General features: G+C 32.6%; 1 protein-coding gene across 2 annotated transcripts in view; it reads right to left on the bottom strand.

Annotated features, from left to right (window-relative positions):
* Positions 1 to 14,861, bottom strand: part of LOC143052427 (cathepsin L-like) — a 34,415-nt gene extending 19,554 nt beyond the window's left edge. The window contains exons 1-9 of one of the 2 annotated variants that reach the window (XM_076225460.1): positions 14,705 to 14,860; positions 13,989 to 14,134; positions 13,529 to 13,634; positions 12,532 to 12,684; positions 10,292 to 10,415; positions 6,712 to 6,812; positions 5,384 to 5,546; positions 3,851 to 3,956; positions 2,347 to 2,554 (exon numbers count right to left, since the gene is read on the bottom strand). In XM_076225460.1, the coding sequence (XP_076081575.1) occupies positions 2,455 to 2,554; positions 3,851 to 3,956; positions 5,384 to 5,546; positions 6,712 to 6,812; positions 10,292 to 10,415; positions 12,532 to 12,684; positions 13,529 to 13,634; positions 13,989 to 14,134; positions 14,705 to 14,710 (1,005 nt within the window). In that variant the 5' untranslated portion in view covers positions 14,711 to 14,860 and the 3' untranslated portion in view covers positions 2,347 to 2,454. Of the gene's footprint in view, positions 1 to 2,346; positions 2,555 to 3,850; positions 3,957 to 5,383; positions 5,547 to 6,711; positions 6,813 to 10,291; positions 10,416 to 12,531; positions 12,685 to 13,528; positions 13,635 to 13,988; positions 14,135 to 14,704 lie in introns of those variants that run through there. The other variant, XM_076225461.1, reaches the window with a different exon arrangement.
* Between the last annotated feature and the right edge of the window lie 2,671 nt (positions 14,862 to 17,532).

Raw genomic sequence — 17,532 nt, 5'->3', positions numbered from 1 at the left:
AGGTGTTGGATGATTTTGGTACTCATTGGAACTTCTATGTTGCCATGGAAACTGCACCAAAAATTTCAAAAATATCAAAATGCTCAAAACTTAATGAAACTTCACAGTAACGATGAGCAACATTGGAAGATGTGGAATTTGGCGTTGGAATTTCCAAAATATCTGTTGTTACCATGGAAACAATGCAAAAAGGTCAAAACTTTGAATTTTCACAGAACATTCCAGAACATCAATGTTAAATTTATTCTAGAGACATTAAATGGTATATGATGGTATATATGATTATGGAGGGAAAAAATTGCAGCGGAGGTTTGACTTTGGAATATTCAAAATGGCCGCCGTTACCATGGGAACAGCAAAATTATGAAAAACTTCAAAATGCTTTAAATTTAATAAAACTTATAACAAATTTTGCCTAGCTTATGTAGACTTAACTTTTGAGTTTCGAATTTTCAAAATGGCCTCTGTTGCCATGGAAACAGCAAAAATTTTCTGAATGGCTGCCGCTGGCCGGGCAATGGGGAAAGGGTGCCATCCGCTATTGCTTGCAATGGCAAATCTAGTTGGTATTGTTATTTGATTAAGTCATGTCGATTATAAGATACACAGTTTTCTCTGCTGTCAAATCTTTCTGTTTGAACCCGTCGACCTGGAACTTGTCAATTATTGGTAATATTAATTATTTGGAAAACAAAAGGTCCTGGCTATTTAGGAATGGAGTATTTTTTAATCAACATCATTGTCCCATATTAGTTATCTTAGAAAGTCTTGCTGATTGCTGAATAAAACTACAATAGGGAAAAATTTGACAAAGATTGAATTTATTAGTGTCGGCCCTTTGATTATGACCGGTGTATATAGCAAAATCCTAAATACACCGTTTGGTGGTGCGCCTGTCAAATGCGGAACGTACCTTTTGATTATGACCCGTGTATATAGCAAAATCCTAAATACACCGTTTGGTGGTGCGCCTGTCAAATGCGGAACGTACCCTTTGATTATGACCCGTGTATATAGCAAAATCCTAAATACACCGTTTGGTGGTGCGCCTGTCAAATGCGGAACATACAGATAAGGTAATAGGTAACAGGTGAATATATTATTGGTATCGGTATCGGATTTGACCCGGAACTTGTTAATTATTGGCAATATTAATTATGTGGCAAACAAAAGGGTCTGGAGTGGTGTAATTTTTAATCTACACCATTGTCCTATATTAGCTATATATAGAGTTGAATTCTTTGATTTGTCGTTTTTACCCGATGACGGCTGACAAATTGGACCTCATAATTTTAGTATTATAGATATGGCTAAACTGACGTTACCAGAATGGCCCGAATCCCCAAAAAAAATATTTTAGCGGGAATAACATGGTAAATACATTTCGGTGATCTACAATACATTTGTACATTTCGGTGATCTAAAGTTGATATACATATTCTACACTGATTGTTCTCTGGTGTCTTCTGGTTAATCATACCATACACTTTGTTTTGTGTTCAAGGTCGACACGACTTGGCCTCTTACAATGCACATACAAAAATATTGAAACATTAAAGTAGGACAAGCGTTTATTTACTCTTAAAATCTCTAGAAAAAAGTCTGTATTTGTATGTAGAAAAGGACACAATGTTTGAACAGTATTTTTTCCAATTTTATACAACATTTTTACAGTGTTTTTTCATAGCAAACATTCGCCAGGTTTTTAATTGTTTCTAAGCAAATATCAAACACGACCTTTCGCTGACTCTTTCGGATCTATAACATACCATATATAATAAAAATAGAAACAGGAAAGAGACCAAATACCGACCAGATACCATATTCAAAAATCATAGAGCCGTGGTGTAGTGGTTAGTGCATTGGACAACTAACACAAAGATTCCTGGTATAACCATTCGCGAGTATGGCAGTCTTCAGGAAACGATGATAGTCCATCGGAAGGGCACAATAAATGGCTGACCCGTGTTAAGAAAAAGCCACATCACTTGCACTTGTAAAAGAGAGCCTTGTAGATTTCAAAAGAGAGCAGGCTGATGCTGCTACAAGGCAGCACTCGCAAAGTGGAGAGGTATTAATATAAGTTGCAATAAATTGGTTTCCAATCCTCTACAAATAAATATGTTTAAACTAAATACACCAATGTATATATAGTAGCTCAGCGAAATGGACGACACATTCTATTTCAAATCATGCAAATGAACCAAAATTAAAAAAAAAAAAAAAAATACAAGACTATTAAACATAAACCATAGCGGTTCCCGACTTAAAACTTTTGGAAAATCCGGCAGGGTTAAGTATGTTTTGTGAGATCTCAACCCTCCCCATTAACTAGTACATCTAACACAATATACAATGTTTTATAAACATAAATACAGTTTATTAAGCAATACAATGGTCATAGCGAGATGCTATTAAAGTTTAATTTTGTCGTCTGGTCCTCACAAGGTGATCTCACACAAGAGGGTACATGGCATAAGAAGCTACTCCACATTGGTTGTCTTTGTTCCTCGACATTTTTATATATCCGTCTATTCCCCAGCTTGCACTCCAACTGAAAACAAACACCAATTGGACATAATTTTATTATTCATGGAACTATGATATGACATTAAGAATCCCCTACATTGTGTATTTAATGACTTGATAAATTTTGTGAAATTTAAAAAAAAAGCTTCTAATTTTGTAGGATACCCACAGATTGTTGGTATACAAAAAGTTAGAGTATGTATTAACAAGCATTCAATCGATACATAAATATTTATCATGGCACTGAAACAAGGGCGGCAGTGTCAGACCTATTTAAACTTCAAAATTATCCCCCCCCCCCCCCCCTAATTAAACGTTCAAAGTATCTTGCTTTTTATTTTTCCTAACTATCCCACTCGATTAAACTTTCAAAGTATCCCGCCTCATTTAACTTCTTAAATATCCAATCTATTGTATCTACTTGAAAGACTTGACTTTTGAAAAAAAACTACCATTTTCAGTATCAGTATAAATTAATCTCCGTTAGCAAGGTATGTTTTCCTATTTTCCTTTATTAAGTGTGATAACACAGGAAATTGAAATAGTACCAATTTTGTACGAAATCAGTTTTTGTGATTTCTTGAAGGGTACTATCTCCAACCGGCTTGAATGTGTGATGGTTTTTAAATGTTTTTGTTTTTTCAGTTATCGACTAGATATGAATGGAGTAGTAAGTTTTAAGTCCCACGAGATGCAATTATTCTACGAATATTTTGTCAGTAAGTGTTTTATTATTCAGAGAGAGCCAATAGACACAAAGCTTTGCTAAGGACCGAACGACACTTCTGACCAATTTTCCATGGTCATCACTACGTGTCTTGTGTCTCATACACATACATTTACACCATGGAACCAGATGCAAGCTAGCGAACAATAAACATAGTGATGACAATTATCAGATTGTAAATATGCATTTCTAAAAAAGATGGATGGCAATATGTAAATTTCTGATAACTTAATAGTTCTTTTTTTCAAATTAGTGTGTATGTAGGAACGACTCCGGAATCGACATAAATGATTAAGATGAATTCATATAGTCCGGCATGAACTCTTCAAAAACATTTAGCCAATCCTGTAGCCTCCGTTGAAATTTTGCAAAAATAATGACAATTGCTGTCGAAAAGTTCCATCAAGAGCAATTAGTTGAACGCTTAAAAATGGTGAAAATAGTGTGTAGATATCAGAAAATGTGTTATGAAAGCCAATAAGACAACTCTCCATCCTAGTCGCAATTTAATAAAGTAAACCATTATAGGTCAAAGTACGATGTACTAATTCTATAAAGAACATGATAGCTGAGGTGTAATACACATTTGTTTACCTATTTTTAACCAGCCAATAGTCTTGTCCATTTTCTACACCATATCCTACAATTAACACTGCATGGTCCGTGAAAGTGCTGTTACATTCTGGTTCATCAAACACCCCTGTAATATAAATGAAAATCGAAGTTAATAGACTATTTTCATATTACCGACTTTTGACTCCGGTTTATATATTTTTTTGACATGTTACCTACGACATCCTGGTACTCGGTCAATTAAGAGCGACGTAAATAAGTAACATCAAACTTTAAACGGTGTAAGAGGGGAAATTTTACTATTTTCCGAAGAGTTTATCGTGTAAAGAAAATATGAAGCAGTATAATTTCCCCAAGAATTGTACCAATTAAATGTTTCATGTTACTTCTTTAGAAAAACATGAACTTAACTAGACAGCTCTAAATTACGTTTCAATAAAAAATGTTGTCATAGTTTTTTTTAATGTAATATTACAATTGTACTCTGTTGCGTGAAGAGGTACGGACTGTGGACATTTCCTTAAGTTAGTTTTAATTAGAATACTGTTTAAAGCAGATTGATGATCTCAGACAATGACATGATGACATATAACAACGTTTCGTTTTAATGATTGTTTTTCTTATTTCGATTTCATTCAAAACTAATATCGGGACATTCAAAGGACAAGGTACAATAAGGGCCAATTTTGGCCCCCTCTTGAAAGACATTAAATTTTATAATTTCAATAGACTAGGTATAGAAGCTTAAATAAATGGCATTTTTTTTGGGGGGGATTCTCATTTTTTGGTTGCCTAGCAACAGATTTGAAACCTGCCAATAATATGCTATTTTAAACCTTATCAAACAAAAAAACGTATATGGATCAAAATGTATAATTGTAAAATACATATAAGGAAATCTAAAGCAGTAATGTTTTGTTTATCTATATTAATTGAACGAGTATTTATCAACACCTTAACCACCAGTATTGCCAAATACGGCCCTTAGTGTACCTTGTCCTTTATAAATAAGAACCTTCTATTCCTGTAAAGGGGACATTATAATTTATAAATAAGAACCTACCATTCTTGTAAAGGTGACATTATAATTTATAAATAAGAACCTACCATTCTTGTAAAGGGGACATTGTAATTTATAAATAAGAACCTACCATTCTTGTAAAGGGGACATTATGATTTATAAATAAAAACCTACCATTCTTGTAAAGGGGACATTATAATTTATAAATAAGAACCCACCATTCTTGTAAAGGTGAATACTCGGACAATGACATGTTAACAAACAAGTACGTATTGTGTAGTATATTATGTTTATTTGGTTTTGTGGTAGTTAGTCATTAGTAATAGACATTTTAATAGTTTCCTTTCCTTTTCTTTTGTAGACTCCTGTAATCAAGAATGATGGTTTGGATTTAGTTGATAAATACATCTTGTATCTACTTGAGAACTCTTTTTAATGATTATTAACTACACTACATATTGTTTAAATGGTACGTAAATTTTATCCTTATCGAAAACTACTATGACGACATTACAATTTAAATAAGAACCTACCATTTTTGTAAAGCTGAAATTTGCGATCGGCGTCAATCGCTATTGATATTGGACCAACTGTTGCTACGGCGGATTTTAAAGCCTCTTCATCCCCCTTCTTTATTAATTTTATTCCTGTTACTGTAGCCCCGACATCAGATTTCTGAAATCTGCAACTGGCATTCTAATTAATAGAGAATAAGAATAAGAATTGTATTAGTTAAAAATCCAAACAATAGGATTGTTACTTAATGAACAAACCAATACAAACCCAAAATAAAACAATCACACAGACAGCAAGCTATAAGGCCCCAAAATGACTTAGGTAAGTTTCAACATTTTTTTATTGTGATATGTCTTTGTAAATTACAACAACAGCATTAAAGTTCAATTAAGTGTTGTAAAAGCAACATAATATGGCATATCGATTATTGAAAGCGATCTATTTTACCTATAGATGCGGTGAATTATCACTATTAGTGCAATCATTTCTGATGTTGAATTTATGAAGATGCGAGGAATTTTTATTGTAGGTTTATGTGTAAAAAAAAAAAGCTTAATTGATGACTTTAGTATTTATGATATTTTCAAATTGAAATACAAACTCCTCATTCATTCTCCATCAAATTTATAGCTTTTCAAACTTGTAACAAAAACGCTTCTCAAAATGTTACATTGTATTCTTAGAATTACGTTTTTCCTTAAGTATAACAAAAATTTAAAAGACATCGTTTTTTATTAAAAAAATTTTGCAGTTAAAGATTGATTTGGCGGAGTTTAAGGATAACATTGAATTAAAGTTACACGAACAAGAATGTTGAGCACATGACATACATGTATTTCAAATCGTATATTTGTTAGTTTCGAATACGAAACAGATGCTTATTGCAAATAATCCGGGTCATTGTCAAATACCAGAGTTAAAATCATAGGTGTTACCATTAAGGACCAATTCCGAAATTAAGGACCCCTGCATATGTCTAAGAAGCGTTTTTGACTAGCCTGTTAGTTCGTATGAAGTTGAATACAGACATGTGTGACCCCCAATCTTTAAAAAAACCTATTTGTTTTAACCTAAACTGAAAGTAGCGTTAAACATTCTACAATTGATTAAATCACACACGAGACCATGGAGGCTGATGAATTTTCCATTACTCATTAATAATATACATGTATGTTTCGTATACACAAAATATTTCGGGCTTAGAAAAAAAAAACAGTTATAAGTAATAACATGTTTCTGTTGATAAGCACGTATTTTGAACGAAAGCCGATTAAAAAAAATAAAACACTAAAACGGACATGGTAACGCAAAAAGTAAAGATAAAGTCGTATAATGAAATGGTTACCTTAGCTTCATACGGGTAAGATGATTCCGTATCTATACCATTATTGTCTTTAATATATTGGTATGCCCTGAATACAAACCCTCCGTTACAACCACCATTACCTTAAAGTAGAAAACGTAAAATCACAAAAATACTGAACTTAGAGGAAAATCTAATCGGGAAGTCCATAATCACATGGCAAAATCGGAAAAAAAAACAGTGCGGATCGACTGTCCTTCACGAAATTACGTGCCATCATCATTTCCGTCGTTACGCGTCTGTCCGGCATATTAAAATTCTATTTTGTGGCAGATACGGTAAATATTAACCTTACACGGAAACACTTTCCCTTAACGCTCTCAGCAATTTAACATGTTTACACCTCAAGAGCTTTTCCTTCCGGGGAATCGCACTAATTCAACATGAAAAGGTTAGTGGGATAACCTCAGTTTTCAGTTAAAAATGGATACCAAAGTGCGGCTAGAATGTGACACCCCCCATTCATATATTAATGAATAATATTTTCAGCCCCCCAATATATGGGGAAGTGAAGGGTTCTGAGCACGGAAACACAAAACAGACAGCAACACGAACCCCCATCAAAAAAGGGGACGATCTCAGGTGCTCCGAAAGGGTACGCAGATCATGTCGCGGGCGAGTGCAGTTATGACCCAATAACGCTTTGCGTAAGTACATAGATTTATTTTAGTTGTCTCCCTTTTACCAAGGAAAATCAAATAAAAACTGAAAAAATACATCAAAGGTGGGATCGGGGCGGGGGGGGGGGGGGGGGGGGTGGTGCAATATATACGTCTTCTAGATTCGCTACTTATCTTATAAAGTGTATACCGAATTAAAATATTGTAAGACATAAGAAAACAGGGACACCCTCGAAATCGGATTATGTGAGTTTGATTATGTATATTATAAACATTCTCATTGATATTTTTATACAAGCGACACTAAGTGATTCGAATTCATAGCGTTTATATCTATTTGTATAAAGCTGCATACGTCAAAAGTTAGAAGGTTTGACTGTAACATATACTAGTATGGAACACAGATTTAACGTTTTTTTCCCCTATTTGCCATATGTCCATTGCCCTTGCCCTTGACCTCATTTCTATATTATTTTTCCTTCGGCCACAGACCTTCATCATAAATTGAATTGCGACCATTTAACCGATCCGGTTCGTGAAATTTGAAATTTCAGTTGTTACACATTTTTTTTTAAATTCAAGAACGGTTTAATTTTGTTTGGAACTCTTGATTGTTTTTACCTCACTTGACCCAACAGGAAAAGTTTTTTTTTTTCATCACTTGGCACCTGTCGACCGGCGTTCATTATCTTTCAATACAATTTTTTACATAAATGTTCACATCTAAAATTACTAGGCTGCATTTCACAAACCTTATTTAAAATCATGTGTCTTTTTTAATTATAATTAGGGTATCTAGTTTTAAAAAGTTTACTGTGACCCCGCTTGTCAACCAAGATGGCCTTCATGGCTAAGAAATAAACAAAGGGGGCCATGCAAGTGCATGATGTCAATTATTTAAAAATAGCCGTAGACATAGACAATTCAAAATGTTGAGCTCTACCATTTGTCCATTTACTATAAAATTCTCACATAAGTTCTTAAAGGAGTTATTGCATTGCCCTTAAATGACAAATTTGAAGTTCTTTTTATCAATTTCTATCTATTATTTTCAAACATATATATAAAAGTCATGTAGCAAAAATGACTTAGAAAGTCAAGAAGATATACAAATAAATCGACTTGGCCGATATCCTAATAAAACTTATTGACCTTTAATTTAGAGTTTTTTTTCCTTTCATTGCGTTTTTACACGCCCGTCACAATTTTGACAGGGCGTATTATTGTATACATCCGTCCGTCCGTCCGTCCGTCCGTCTGTCCTTCCTTCCATCTGTCCGTTCCTCCATTATCAGTCATTCTGTCCGTCCGTCTATCTATCCGTCTATCCTTATGTCCAGCGTAAACATGTCGCACCGTAACTTGAGAACAGCTTATCTAGTTTTCATGAAACTTAACAAAGCTATTTCTTGAAATGGTCAAACGATCTGTAAACCTTTTAGTGAAAATCAATTTAAATCTTTTTGAGTTACAGAACTTTGTAAGTAAAACAGGAGTGTGTTTTTTAACATGTCGCGCCATATCTCAAAACGATTTATCATTATTGCATCGAAATTTACACACTTCTTAATAATATAAATCTTAACTTAATTCTGCATACTTTTTGGTGATGTTTTAATTTTTTTTATTAAGCGTTATTTAGTGTTTTTTTTTGTTAAAAAAAGGGGGGGGGGTCACATATTGCGATGCATCTCAAAACCTATATAAAAAATATCATAATGTTAATGTTAAAAAAATAATAAGATATCAGTGTTTGCTATTGAGTATTTATATTCCATTTAAAATTAGTTTGAAGATCAGTGAAATAACGGATACGCCTTTCATTAGGAAAATGTGTAGTACTATAATTACCTATGTAAATAAATGTAAACACGCCAAGTTTACTTTATAATAAATATATATTTAAATTCTTTCGAAAGACAGTGTTCAGATCCATGTAAACGTTGCTTGTCATAAATTGTTGGTTTTAAAAAAATATAAAAAACCGGGTGATACATATAGACGAAACCGGGTGATTATGTAGAAACAACAATGACGAAACCGGTGTATTTTAATTTGACATGACCCATTTCTTTCGTTCCATACACAGAAATACAAGTATTGAGATGCTTATAATGACTAGTTTTGCAATCTCCGTGTCAATATCTATCTTCCCGTACCTTTCTTTCCGTACAATGTGAACAATTTAACGAGCAATTAAACTATTTCGAGGCAAGGTTCACTCAATTCGTCATTTTGACCTGCATTTTTACTTATTTCGCCGTTAATATAGAACGGTTGTAGAAAATATTGCATATCACAATAGAAAATAGTTGTATATGTATATATATTTTTCGATATCATAAAAAAAATAAGAAAATAAGGAGAAGCATAGCTTTCTTTTGTCTATTGATGTTCCGTTATTGTGCCGGATGTTAGATACCATCGAGTCCGATCAAATTTTGCCGGTGTGGTTTAGACACAGTGTATTGGGTCATAACTGCACTCGCTCGCGACATGATACAGATACATATAACATATGACTAAACATTAGGAGAGAATGCATACTGTGCATTTAGTTGTTTGCTTAACGAATAGTTTCAAATGTTGCATGCTCATTCAGGATGAATTCTAATTATATATATAAGGGGTAAGTCTTGGAAAGTGATCGTCCGGGATGCAGGAAAACGAGAGTATGATAAATTAGATTATTTTAACTATATATCAACGGTTTATAAAACTGTTATATTTCCAAATTGATAAAGCTTATTATTATAGCTGATCCTGTCATTTGTTTCCACAAAATATTAATACAAAGTAACACTACAGATCTGAACACATGTACAAATAAAAAAAAAGTAACTAATAAAGATATTTGTCTTGACTTCGTTTACTTTACTCCGTGTATGCGATTTTTACGGAATAGCAGACCCGTGGTGAAAATAAATATGTCTGATATTTACCATACTTAAATGTACAATCTACAAGGTTCTGTTCTGATAAAGAAACCAATTGACCTGTTTTCCTGAAATGTTGACCCTCCAAGGCACCAGTTGATGAAAATGACCAGCATGATCCACATTGTCCCTGAATAAAGGAAAGATTTATACAATGTACATATTTTATTTAATGTATACAGTATTACCTGCATCATGAGATTTGGACCATAACGTGCGTCTCTATGATCTCCTTTGTATGATGTCGATCGACACTACATATGCCCCTTTACCCAACGTTCCCGACCTTATCTACTACATATTTTTGTTGCATTTGCATCTCTTTTGTTATATTTACTGTCAACACAATTATTAATAAAGTCATATATACCAACGTCATCATGATTATCGTGAATAACTGTTTTTGCGACAATTTTCAATATAATTTTAATAAATGTATATTCTTTTCTAGCAGGTGAATATGCTGATTTACTAAATAATATAGAAAACCTTCTAAAATAATATACATATGGAATAATCAAAATCGTTCATCTTACACTTTTCTTATAGTGCAGTTTGAAGTAAATATTCTTTTTTGTTTACTTACATGTACATAAGGCCGTTAGTTTTCTCTTTTGAATTGTTTTACATTGTCTTATCGGGGCCTTTTATAGCTGACAATGCGGTATGGACTTTGCTCATTGTTGAAGGCCGTACGGTGACCCATAGTTGTTAATGTGTGTGACATTTTGGTCTTTTGTGGATAGTTGTCTCATTGGCAATCATACCACATCTTCTTTTTTATATAATGTCTAGGGTTGACAATCTTGGTTATGCACCAATTTGACTAGCCACTGTTGTACAAACGCATAATTAAACCAATTGACCTGATCCTTCGATTCATTGATCATACAGGTTAAAAACGCACTTGTACATTAGGCTAGTAATGCCCTTTACCGTCAGGCGTCAAACGGCAATTTCCGGCTACCGTTAGCGTGAAATCGATTAAAATTTTACCGTGATTCGTCAAAATATCTTTATCGTGATTTGTCAGAGGTCTCAAATAATTACCGTTACCGTTATTTTTAGAAAAAAATTAACGTGATTCGTCAAAATCGTGATGCACCAGCAATTACCGTTAACGTCATTTGGTAGGAATCTTCACCGTTATTCGTCATGAAGGTATTTCCATTACCACCCTCATTCATGTCTTACAGTAGAAACACATTATCAGAGGTATGTCAGGGAATTTTTAGGGAGACTTAGTATTTCTCATATCTTCAACACATGGAGAGTTTCCCGATGAAGCCTCGTCTTAAAAAAAGGCCTCGGCAGCAGAGGGATTTGATTTACTTGGTTCTTCGTCATTCCAGTCCTAGGTCTTCTTACCTGACCGTTGCTTTTTTGTTAACATACGTGCAATTGTTTTTCGTCATTAAACATTATTTTGTTTTTATGGTGATAGAGATTAAAATACAATGTTGACTGCTACACCCAAATTTATGATGTCCGTTTGTATTGCAAGCAAAATATAAAAATTGTTGTCGATATATAATTTAATTATATGCCACTGTCATACAAGTGATAGATTAAACTAGCTATACAACCAGGTTTTATCCACCCGTTCTTTAGGAAATGCCTGTATTAAGTCAGGACTATGACATTCCGCAATACATTTGTTTGATGTGTTTGAACTTTGATATGTCATTAAAAAGAATTTCAGATATTAATTTGCCTTGAAGTTTTGTATTTTTGTAGTTCAAGTTTTTATACGTCAGTGACGTAATTTTTATTGAAAAAAACTCGAAAATGTAATTCATTTGTTAATACAGGTGTCATGACATAGATGTTGTCATATTAATCCTGTTCATGTCTAAATGTCGTATTTGGTCTATATCAACTGTACTGACTTTAAGTTTTGGCATTGATATAGAAACACCCAATACATAACACTATTATATGCATAACACCAATTATTAAATATCAGTGCATTAAACAACTAAATAAACAATAGAGCTTGCTGAGAAAATGCATGCACCACGTCAGGAATACGACAGCTGTTCTCCGTTCGTTTGATGTGTTTGAGCTTTTCATTTTGCCATTTGATTAAGGACTTTTCGTTTTGAATTTTCCTCGGAGTTTAGTATTTTTTCTGATTTTGGTTTTTGCTATCCTCATTTTAGGATATTAGACAATTAATATATGTTAAGGAAAAAAAAATACCAAACACTTAAACAAGTATGAAATAGAAAAAAAAGTGTACCGACCTGGTCTTTCACAGGAGTAACATAGCCTTTTTGTCGCCAGTCAACCTCATCGGGAACTTGGACATTATTTGGCGGAAGATAAGACGAGCCATCTTTTATGACATCACGTGACATTTTGTATCCCTTCATTTTCTGAGTCACTTCTTTCTCTGACTAAAATTGGAATATACAGTTTGACCTGATGCCACGGTTCAAGAAGAAGATCGGACTTCATCAATACTCAATGAATACTAGTTTATAAAGCTGTGCAGTTACACCTTTTATTTATTTATTTTTAAATTAAGTTGATGGTGTTGTTTGTATTTCATTAAGTATATACAATTGTTTTTGTTCTAAATTTTCAGAAGTCATTCCACTGAGATGTTTAGCTAGATATACAACTCGGTTAAATCCAATACATTCTACAAAAGTAAATGCGTGTACCAAGTTGAAAATTCTTTTTCGAGAGAAAGTTTTTTCCATTCGTTTGATGTTTTGAGCTTAATATTTGGCTATTTCAGAAGGTACTTTGTTGTAATGTGTGTATTTTTGTCTTAAAAGGGAGGAGCGAAATATACCATATATAAGACGATCAAACTCATAAATCGAAAATAAATTGACAACGTCATAGCTAAAAAATAAAAAGACAAACAGACATATAGTTCAAAAGACACAACATAGAAAATTAGGTTTTATCAACACGAACCCCACCAAATAATGGGGGCAATCTCATCTCCACAAGAAAGGTAAGCAGATCTTGCTCCAAATATAACACCCGTCGTGGTGCTCATGTGTTTAGAAACCCGGTAACTAGTCTAATTTGGTTTGTCACATTCGTGTGTTGGTTTGTATGTCAATTTGCTTGACTGTAATGCATTATATTGATATCGATGTTAAAAGCTCACTAGAGCTTGTGTTACTTTGTTTCCAATGTATCGACAATACATAAATCTTCGATTTGCTTTGATTTGTAAGACGCTTTTATCTATATCAAAGTGTCTGCATTTAAATCACCTACCATGTCAGCAAAATGGTTAATTCCCAGCCAGTAAGTATGTTCTCCACGATCTGCTGCCATATTGTGATGCTCAATAAAACGGACATTGTCTTCCCAGATCACTCGTCTAATTACATAAAAAAGTGTATTGCATATTATTAATTAGTATTAACTAATTGACATAACTTAATTATAAATGACGAACTACATATAAAACATTCACAATTAGTGACGATACTTTAGGATGTAAACACTTATCTCATATGTTTTGATGACTTTTGATTGTATGTTTTCGTATTATTCAAAGTAACTAGTATTGTGTATTGCTTCATTTAAACCAATGATACGGTTCATTATTGCGTTGTCATTTTTATATGTCATTAAGTTCAAGGATATGGGCAATGGTTTATGCCATTTTTCTTATGTAAAACATATCACATACCCCAATATATTATACTATTTTGAAGTACTAAAAGCTAACCTTTGTATTTCTTCATTGTTATCTGCGTATATTTTATTAAATGATTTCTTGTAGAGTTCCCATTCATTGCCGAGACGAAAAGATGTGAACTTCAGAGAAATAGAAACTGTATTGCCAAACAATACAGTACATAGTATTACGTGTATCTGAAATATTAAATGTCAAATTGGTTAGACAAAAAAATATAGATGGTTTTTTTTTTTTTTGCAATTTCTAAAACTACTTGAAATTACACAGTTAAATGCATGTATAATGTTATTTGGCAAAAGGCCGACTTTACAATGTTTGTTATGCTCTGTAAACATGTTTTCTTATGTATGTCATTAGTTTAATGTATTTTCTGTGTATTTTTTTACACATTCATTAGCATAAAAGTATGTGTAAACACAATGTTGTAATTTGTTCTATCTAAATGAAATGTAAATTCAAACAGGATCACTGACTTGTTTCATAAACAAATATTTAGATAACGTTTAATATTGGCAGTTTGTAATAACTTCCCGTATTTTAGTTAACTTAAAAATTTAATCATTTGTTGTGTCCTCTTGTTTAGCCTATGTAATCAATGAAATCTTATAGAAATAGAAGAAATCAGTAAGATACAGATGTAAACAAAAATAAGCGTTCAAACTAACAAAAGGCGTCATCGGAGCGTGGAGACTTACGTCGCCAAATTGAAAAATGTAGTTTTAAATTATATTTAGTAGTATACGTACTTGCATTTTATCTGAGATTCATCAGTTTCAACACATTGAATCCAATATTCAAACAAATTAAAACAGGAAGAACAAATTATGTTGAGTGCTACTTCGACTTCCTAGTTATAAATGAACTTTAAATACCTGATCTTAAAAACTGAACAATACTTCCTTATTTAACAGGTTGAATAATTCATGACATCTATCTACAGCCCTTGTAAAAGTTATTACGCAATGTAAATATAAAGTTTATTGATGTGTAATTACAGAGACTACTGTGTCCGACCGAATACATTGATTGATTTGTTGACATTTAATGAACGTTCTCATACAAATATCTATGAATTTTTAGATTGAGTTAACTATTTATATATATTTACATTGCATGTTTTGGTCGACTTAATTTGTCCAAACAAATCGAGTTCTCAATTATAATAATTTAAAATAGTGGCGAAAATCAGAGTCAAACTCATAGATCGAAAATAAACTGGTAACGCCATGGCTACAACAGACAAACAACAGTACACAAGTCACAATATATAATTCTAAAGACTGCACAACATGAACCCCACCAAAAACTGGGGTGGTCCTGAAGGAAAGTCAGAGCCTGCTCCACATGAGGCATTTAAAGTGTTGCTCATGTTATTAGAAACCCAGTAAATAGTCTAATTCAGTCGGTCACATTCGTCAAAAGGGAAGGCGATTGACGACATACGGAACATATCCGATATCATCTGTGAAATTTCAAATTTACTGCACAACATAAGAGAAACTATAAAAATTATTTTAAAAGGGTTAAACTCAATAGATCGATACAAATCGCAAAAACTACTGAATAAAGACAACAGTAGTATACCGCTGTTCGAAAGTCATAAATCGATTGAGAGAAAACAAATTTAAATAACAATCTAACACCGAGCAACTCTAAGAGGAAAACAACGAAATTATAGAAACACTAAATTGAAACAAAAAACCAAACGACAATGTAACACAAACAGAACCGATCTATAAGAGAACAAATACCCTTTCCCTGACTTGGAACATGACATTTTATTTAAGAAAAATGGTGGGTTGAACCTGGTTTTGTGGCTAGCCAAACCTCTCTCTCTTATTGCAAATAACACGCAAAGAACAAATATAAATACTGAAACAAACAGCATACCCCTCATCGATGTTTTCATGTGCTTTTGGATGGTATGGAATAAAAAAAAATCAACCTGGGTGCTAGATTTGTTTTACTTTATTGCTAATACTATAAATATGAAATCAAGCAAATTATGTATTTGTTAAATGTGTACAGTTAAAGATGCGTATATTGGTAATATGGTCCGAGATCACAATTATTTCGTAGTGTATTTCTTTTAGAACATAAATGAAAATTTAAAAATCCCACCTGCGCTTTCTCAATGAAATTTTCACAGTGTGTTGTACTACGTTTGGGACAAATTATATCAAAATTATAGAAAACTTCATCGGCTCTAACACTAAATATGGACAACTTTATTTTAAGAGCGTCCTGAAATCTTTTGACAGCTTCCGAAGTGCTAATTTCTAACCTTTTTACAGTGTAATTTCACCCCCTACATGCAATTTGAGGGATTACATATGGAGAAATAAATTTGGAAGAGGTATAAAAATTAATGGCAAGTAACACACTGTCAAAACTAGGGACTATATTCGTCGACAACGAAAATCAAGGGACGACAATTGTGGTCTCGGACCATATATCCTGGTCTTTTGACAAACCACTGAAGTCAAAACAAAATAAAGATCGCTTATTATTTTTGCACTTTCTTAAAATACTCAAATTGACACAGTAAGATGTATGAAAAGATGTGATTAGACAAAAGGTCGTCTTTCAAATGTTTGTAAAAGTCTTTTTGTTTATCTTATTTACCCCAAAAAGGGATGTATAAAGGAGGTATTATTCTTTTCTAAGTAAAAGTATATACAGTTCATGTTATCTTGGATGTGGAGAGGTGACGCTTTGCATAGTTTGTTCTTTCTGTTTTAATTAAGCTGGATTCATTCAATTCAAACAGCAGTTACTCAGATAAAATGCAAGTATGTATTGAATTTAATGCAAAATATTTTCAGAATTTTAGCTTCACTAAACATTTTATGTATTTGTTTGATATTTTCCTTCTAAAACATTGGTGCCTTAAAAAAATGAATATGGGTCCGACAAAAAATTTAAACAAAACATAATGTTGTCTAAGCAGGTGGCGAATGTCGTTTGAAGAGAAAAATAATGGACACGCAACAGAAAACCTTTAAAGATTACAGTATTCTACAAACGAGTGCATAGCTATAACGTCCTAATGACATCAGTGGTCATTAGATTATATATATGTAATGAGTAAATAGGCATAACTTAAATATATATATATATATATATATATATATATATATATATATATATATATATATATATATATATATATATATATATATATATATATATAATTATATATAAGTACGTCTGAGTCAGTGACAACTCTACGAGTTGTATATATATATATATATATATATATATATATATATAGATTGCCTAACAATGTAATTTTAACACACTATTTAGTATGTCAATATAAGAATGTTTAAAATATTTACAAAATGATGAAAATAAACGCAATATTTCGCTAGACCAACTAGCTTTATCAAGCGTGCATCTATCCAGGTGAAATGTAGATGATAAGAAACTTTTGCAGCTCAACGTCTGTGTTGCACTTAACTGCCTTTAAAATAAGAAAAATTTTTGCAGCTCAATGTCTATGAGCAATTGAATTTAGCTGCTTTGAAAAGAAGAAAATTTTGCAGCTCAATGTATATGTTGTATTGGATTT

Source organism: Mytilus galloprovincialis, chromosome 11, assembly GCF_965363235.1.
Source record: "Mytilus galloprovincialis chromosome 11, xbMytGall1.hap1.1, whole genome shotgun sequence".
In the NCBI taxonomy this organism is placed as follows: Eukaryota; Metazoa; Mollusca; class Bivalvia; order Mytilida; family Mytilidae; genus Mytilus; species Mytilus galloprovincialis.
The sequence above is the reverse complement of the archived record's forward strand: the minus strand, read 5'-3'. Positions and strand labels throughout refer to the sequence as shown.